General features: G+C 42.8%; 1 protein-coding gene across 1 annotated transcript in view; it reads left to right on the forward strand.

Moving 5' to 3' along the window:
* Positions 1-5,725: 5,725 nt before the first annotated feature.
* DERA (deoxyribose-phosphate aldolase (putative)) overlaps positions 5,726-7,390 on the forward strand; it is a 95,244-nt gene continuing 93,579 nt past the window's right edge. The window contains exon 1 of the mRNA XM_006773285.2: positions 5,726-5,930. Within this exon, the coding sequence (XP_006773348.1) occupies positions 5,726-5,930 (205 nt within the window). The remainder of the gene's footprint in view (positions 5,931-7,390) is intronic.

A 7,390-nucleotide genomic window follows, 5' to 3' on the forward strand; every position in this document is an offset into this window, starting at 1 on the left:
TCTTTCCTAAATATTTGTATGGCTAACCCTTTTGTAATCCAGGCCTCAAGTTCTGCATCCCTTCTTTTGTCACTGCTATTTTGTCCCATTTTATTCATAGTTCTTAGCACTGTCTGAAGTTTGTCTTCACTAATACTACCTTTGCTTGGAAGGGGGGCTGGTATGTTGTAAATACTCAAAAGTTGTTAAAACAAGGCCCTAGATTAGCACCAGATCTTATCAGACAAGGATGATTATTTTTCTAGTTATCTATCTCCCATGTAGCAGACCCCCCTCTCTGAAGAGTGAGGCATGGGAGGAACCTTTTCAAAGCCCTTGCTTGTCCTGTGAACCCCTGGGCAGCCTCAGCCAACCTCTGAGACCCAGTTAATTACCTAGGAGAAGTCCAACTTGTATGCTCTAGTCCAGGGGTGGGCAAACTTTTTGACTCGGCCACAATGGGTTCTTAAACTGGACTGGAGGGCCGGAACAAAAGCCTGGATGGAGTGTTTGTGTGAATTAATATAAATTCAAAGTAAACATCATTACATAAAAGGGTATGGTCATTTTTTTTTTTTTTTTAGTTTTATTCATTTCAAATGGGCCGGATCCGGCCCGCAGTCGTAGTTTGCCCACAGCTGCTCTAGTCCCTTAATCACCACTTTCCTTCCCATTGCATTCTTGCTCTGGGGCTTCCTTTTTATATTCTATCTAGAGGCCCAGTGCACAAAATTCGTGCAGGGGGTTGGGGGGGAGTGTGTCCCTCAGCCTGACCTGCACCTTCTCCAATCCAGGAGCCCTCAGGGGATGTCCTACTGACGGCTTAGGCCCGCTCCCTGTGGTTCTCTACGGGGCCTGCCTGCTCCACACCACAGTGACTGCCAAGCAGGCTGTGCTGGGAGCTGCCTGTGGGCCTGCTTGCCTGCTCCCGGTCGCCGCGGTGACCGCCAAGCAGGCCTTTCTGGGAGCTGCCTCCTCCATGCTGTCAGTCTCCACGGAGGTGATGAGGTTAATTTGCATACTCACTCCTGATTGGCTGGTGGGCATCGTGAAGGAACAGTCAATTTGCATCTTTCTCTTTTATTAGTGTAGATGTCCTCTAGGTCATGGTAACCCCAAATCCTGCCTCATTTTTAGTAATTTACCTTATGAATCATTATTTTTCTGTTTTAGTGTCATCCAGAGGTTTCTTCAAAAAAACCAGGTTGAGTGTGGTCCAGCAATTCTCTTACATGTTTTTCCCGTCAGTAAATAAAGTTCAACAATTCTAGTCAATGGCAACAAAACAGTATAGTAAAGATGTACCGTAATTCATATTGTAGGTTACATTTTTAATAGTTTAAGTTCAATGGAATATTAATTTAGCCTGCCTTTTCTTTGAGGCTAAGGTGGGGGGTGGGGAAAGGGATATAATTTTTCAGAAAGCAGCAACAATAAAATGGGGAGTTGAAAATGTAGACCAAAGGAAAATATATCTTTAGTAGGTTCCTTATGTTTTTTAAAATATGTTTTTATTGATTTCAGAGAAAGGGAGAGAGAGATAGAAACATCAGTGATGAGAGAGAATCATTGATCAGCTGCCTCCTGCATGCCCCACACTGGGGATAGAACCCTCAACCTGGGCATGTGCCCTGACTAGGAATAGAACTATGACCTGGTTCATAGTTCAACACTCAACCACTGAGCCACGCCAGCTGGGCGGTACCTTATGTTTTACCATATACATTACATATTGTTCTCTTACACAAGGAGGATTCCTGAGGAAAAATTGCTGGAGCCAAGAACATTGGAGGCTTGGCTTTCTTATCTATAGAAAAGCACAATTTTCAGTGCGGACAAAATGTGAACTAGATAGACACAGTGTCACCTAGTCAGTGGTATTTTAAAACCAATAGAGTTCCTGAAGAAACAAATGCAGCATCTGACTAATTTACCTGTGGAAACAAGGTCAAAGTATGCAGCTGATAGCTACTGGGCAATATTTTATAGGTTGGATCACTTCACACAGCTAATGAGAGAATGGAACTTGGTGTAGTGGAAAATAACTGATTTTAGTTTACAAGATTGCATATACAACGGTAGTCCCATCTATACTAAAGAAAGGGTAATATGCTAATTAGACCAGACGTCCTTTCAGACAAAGCTGCAGCCGCGGATGGTGGCTGCTGCTGTGAGGGCCAGGCCAAGGCTCAGGCAGCCACCGTGGCACCGTGGCAGCAGCAGAGGCGTGATGGGCCAGTCGTCTTCCCTGATCAGCCAGTCGCCTCCTGCAGAGGGAGGCCAGACTGTGGCTTAGGCCTGCTCCCCACAGGGAGCGGGCTTAAGCCATCAGTAGGACATCCCCTGAGGGCTTCCAGACTGTGAGAGGGGGCATGCCGGGCTGAGGGACTGCTCCCCCCCACACACCAATGCACAAATTTTCGTGCACTGGGCCTCTAGTCCTATATAATAAAAGGGTAATATGCAAATTGACCCTAACAGTGGAATGACCTGTCACTATGATGTGCACTGACCACTATGGGGCAGATGCTCAATGCAGGAGCTACCCTCTGGTGGTCAGCGCACTCCCACAGCGGGAGCTCTGCTCAACCACAAGCTGGGCTGACAGCTGTGAATGCAGCGGTGGTGGCAGGAGCACCTACCTTCTTGGCAGTGCTAATGATGTCCAACTGATGGCTTAGGCTTAGGGAGCAGGCCTAAGCCGTCAGTCAGACATCCCCCGAGGGCTCCTGGGCTGCCAGAGGACACAGGCTGGGCTGAGGAACCCCCTGTGAGTGCACGAATTTTCGTGCACTGAGCCTCTGGTAAGATTATAATGGAGCTGAAAAGCTCATCACCCAGTGACATCATTGCTGTCTTATCTGTTGTTGTACATGTATTACTCACTGTTGTGGTGATGCTTGTGTTAAATCTGCACAGCCAGGCATATAATTATAGTACAGAGTTATGTAGAATATATTGTACTCTATAATAATAAACTATGTTACTGGTTTATGTATTCACTATACTATGCTTTTTATCATTATTTTCAAGTGTATGTCTACTTTAAAAAACATCTGCTGTAAAACAGTGTGCCATGTAATGCCAGCAGCAACCTCATCTTGTGTTTACCACATCTCTTGATGCATCATTTTCTCTTGTGTTAGATTTAATCTTGTGTTTTATAAGTTTGGTGTAGCCTAAGTGCAATGTTATAAAGTACACAGCAGTAAACAGGAATTTCCTAGGCCTTCACATTGCCACTCACCCAGAGCAATTTCCAATACTGCCAGCTGTATTCCTGGTAAGTGCCCTAGACAGAGGTACCCTTTTAACTTTTATACCATACTTTTCCTGTACCATTCTATGTTTAGATATGTTTAGTTGCACAAGTACCATTGTGTTACAATTGCCTACAATATAGAGTACAGTAGCATGCTGCACAGGTCTGTAGCCTAGGAACAATAGGCTGCACCATATAGCCTAGGAGTGTAGTGAGCTACCCCATCGAGGTTTGTGTAAGTGCACCCAGTGATGTTCACACAGTGATGAACTCACCTAACAATGCATAGAACGTATCCCTGTTGCTAAGTGGCACATGAATGTAATGGGAAACCTGATTTTAGAGGGGCTAAATGGTTTGTCTAATGAGTTCGGGTTCAGAGAGAGAGAGAGAGAGAGAGAGAGAGAGAGAGAGAGGGCTAGTAAGTGTGGTTTGAAGGGTTATATAGCCTGGGGTTGAATCATCCTCTAACACTTATAGTCTAAACTCTCTAAGACTCAAATTCTTTATCTGTAAAGGGAGATGATAGTTCTCACACACAGAATTTTTTTAGATGGAAATAGCAAATAATTGATGTAAAGGGCTTACCTCATAAGACTATTAGTTAATATATATTTATTTGTTCAGTAATTCCCTAACTTTGGGATTTGGTGGACCAATAGGTTAGAAAAATGGAGGTGGGTATGATAGAATGTCTACCTCTAATATTGGCATGTGAAGCTATTAAAAAAGAAAATAAATTGCCACCACAATCTTCATTTAAAATAGGACATTTTAAAATCCAAGTTGTAGTGAAGGCTGTAGTCTCAGAATGAAGAACTGTTCTTTAAATTGAATAAATTTAGCTTCATAACAGACTCAATATAATTCTTATCTTTCTTATTTCACTGTGAAATAGGAACTAGGTGGTCTATAAGACTCCCTCCAGTTGTGAAATAATTTAATTCTAATATTCATACTCCTCCCTAATCCTTCCTGCTTCTATACTTTCCCCATCTACCTTAGAAATACTGGTTTACAGTCCAGTCTAAGTGGATCGACTAAGTGGAATGACTGCTCGGAGAAATCATAGAATTAGAGACCAGTCAAATGAAATTGGGCTGGATACCCTAAGAAACAATGGGTACCCTAAGAAGATAGCACAGTAATATGCAATCATTTATCTAACAAATATTCACAGCCTACTATGTGCCAAGTACTGTACTAGACACGAGGCTTACGACAAATCAGCAAATAGTCAATGCCCTTGGAATTTTACTCCTATCACCCAGGCCAGGTAGGTTCTTCAGGCTTCAAGATAAATATGATACATTCCTGGGGCTTTAATTTTAATTGAAGAAGGGGTGGGGATGGGAAGACAGATGCTTTATATGACAATTTAAAATTTTTATTAAAAACATCCACAAAAAGGAATGATATGCAAAATCTTCATGGATAAAAAGAATAAAATAAAGACAGGTTAACAAGAGCCAGTTTGGGAACAGCAGCAGATGGGCGAGGAGAGTTTGCTGTCCTGTACATCTAGGTTAATAATTCTTTATATTTCGCTCACATGAATATCATTTGAGGGAACTTGTTAAAAATACAGATTCTAGGGCCCTAGAGATTCAGATTCAGTAGGGCTGTTGTGGAGCCCAGAATTGACTAGAAAAAAACTCTTGGGGGATTCCAATGTGGTAGTGGTGGTCTGTAGATCTTCCTTATGAGAGGCCTTGCCTTAGGGGCTCTTCAGAAGTTTCAGAAGGGAATACATTTCTTTTTATTTTTTATTTATTTTTATTTATTTTATTGCTTAAAGTATTACAAAGGGTATTACATATGTGTCCTTTTTTTCCCCCCACCCTTGACAATCCCCTGGCCTCCCCTACCCCCCAGTGTCTTATGTCCATTGGTTATGCTTATATGCATGCATACAAGTCCTTCGGTTGATCTCTTACCCCCCTCCCTCCTGCCCCACAACACTCGCCGGCCTAGGAAGGCAACACATTTAAAAGGGGAACTCACAAAGTGAACCTTGGCAACATTTCTCCATTAAAGAAACTCATTTTTATTTTATTTTTTTGCATTCTATCACCACTATCTCTCAGAATGCTGCCAATTTAATACACTTTCAAACTCTAGAGATTAATTCTAGATTAGTACTACATAACAGGTCAAATTTAGGAAAAAGTCCTTGAGAAATTCTTTTTAGACATATTGCTAACATGCTTGCTGTAGGAGCTGCCTTGATTCTGGTTTTCAGCTAAGTTGGGATTCTCACAGCTTTTTGTTTTAGTTTTAATAAATTTACACTATACATGAATGTATAATGAATGGTTTGGAGTTTGGCTTAGAGTTGTATCTTCCCCTTAAATTGGATTCTATTTGTCGTCTTTGAATCTCTTAAGGATGTCAATGCTTTCCCTTTGAAGACCACCAGGAACACATCTCTAGTTGGATAAATTTGGGTTCGTTGACTTGATGCAACAAGGGAGAATGCTCACCATGGGGAATTGTGAGATGTCTCAGGAAGAGGATATTAGAAATGACATGGGATTTGGCCTTGTGTTTGGTGATTTGGGGAAAGTTCAAGGATTTGGGCCATTGCCCTGGACTGGATTGCTGGCAGGAAGCAGTGATAATTCTATGACAAGGCAACTTAATTATTATCTAAAACACAAGAAGAATGGAATGAGGCTAAAACTGATGGGTAAAGAAGTGACAGTCACTTATATTAGCCAGGATAGGAGGAGGCTATTAGGCCATGTTTGTGGTTTAGGCAATGCTCATGATTTTTTGTTTGTTTTTTTAAAAAAACTTATTTTATTGGTTTTTTACAGAGAGGAAGGGAGAGGAACATGAGTTAGAAACATCGATGAGAGAGAAACATCGATCAACTGCCTCCTGCACACCTCCTACTGGGGATGTGCCCGCAACCAAGGTACATGCCCTTGACTGGAATCAAACCTGGGATCCTTTAGTCCGCAGGCCGACACTCTATCCACTGAGCCAAACCGGTTAGGGCAATGCTCTTGTTTTTTTGTTTGTTTTTTTCTGTGTTCAGACATGATTATGAGTGGTCTTGTTTTTGTTGATTCATCATGGTCACAATGGCCTTGGCTGATGTTGGCATTCTGTGACATTGTCTATGTTTAACTGGAGAGCATGGCGATGTAGCTGTGCTAGGCCAGCTCCAGGCTTTTAGGGCCTGCATTTTTATTTTATCTTTAAACTAAAAATAAAGGGGAAATGTTATATGTATGAATGGAATCTAGATACATCCAAAATAGTCACAATAGTTCTGTGTTGACAAGGCTGAGAGGCAGCTCAGTATAAGGGAATAGGACTGGGATTACTTTTCCTGTTTAATCCCCAAACTGCCCTGTGAACCTGACAATAACATTAACAGTTTCCATTTGCTGAACACCTACTACAGGCTTTCCACATATACCACAACTTTACAGGCGAATACATTTGGATCCCCATTTCTCAGACAAGTAGACAACAACATTCCTAGAATCGCGTAGTTATTCAGTGGAATTGCTGGTACATTGGGGGTTCTATGCATTCTGAGCCTGCTCAGTTTCCACGACCTCAGGATGCCTCTCTATTCAGAAATCTGGTGTCTGTGGGGATAGCTGTGGAGATATAACACATTCTCTGCAGGACTGTTCTAGACTCAAACGCTAGCATCCATCTGGAAGCAGTAACCGGTTCATGGCAGACAAGCCATAACTGAGTTTTCTTCTAGGATTGTGAGGACAGATGAATCGACTGGTAGCCTATGTTGAGCGACTTCAGACCATTTGAAACTTCTGATCACAAAAGTCAGACTGAAAAAAAATCTTAGCGTCACACATTCAGAGCTTAGTAGAGCTCCTAGAAGTTGTCAAGGTCGTTTCTTCCAGATGGAGAACATGAAGCGTGGCAGGGCATTTGATGCGCGCAGGGAGAAACCGGTTCCCACTCCTGGGCCCCTTCTTTTCCTGGCCACAGCGCTGCCTCCCGTCTTGGAATGCCATCTCACAGTTACTAGTAAAAGTTCCTACACGTGGGTACCCCCTGCAGCCGGCAACTTCGGGATTTCAAAACGGCTTTGCCAGCGTTCCCGCCGGGAGCTGGCGCTGGAGCCGCGCAGCTCGCGGAGAGGACCGTGGAGCCGGGCGGCGG

This window comes from Myotis davidii, unplaced genomic scaffold (genome assembly GCF_000327345.1).
Source record: "Myotis davidii unplaced genomic scaffold, ASM32734v1 scaffold205, whole genome shotgun sequence".
Taxonomy (NCBI): Eukaryota; Metazoa; Chordata; class Mammalia; order Chiroptera; family Vespertilionidae; genus Myotis; species Myotis davidii.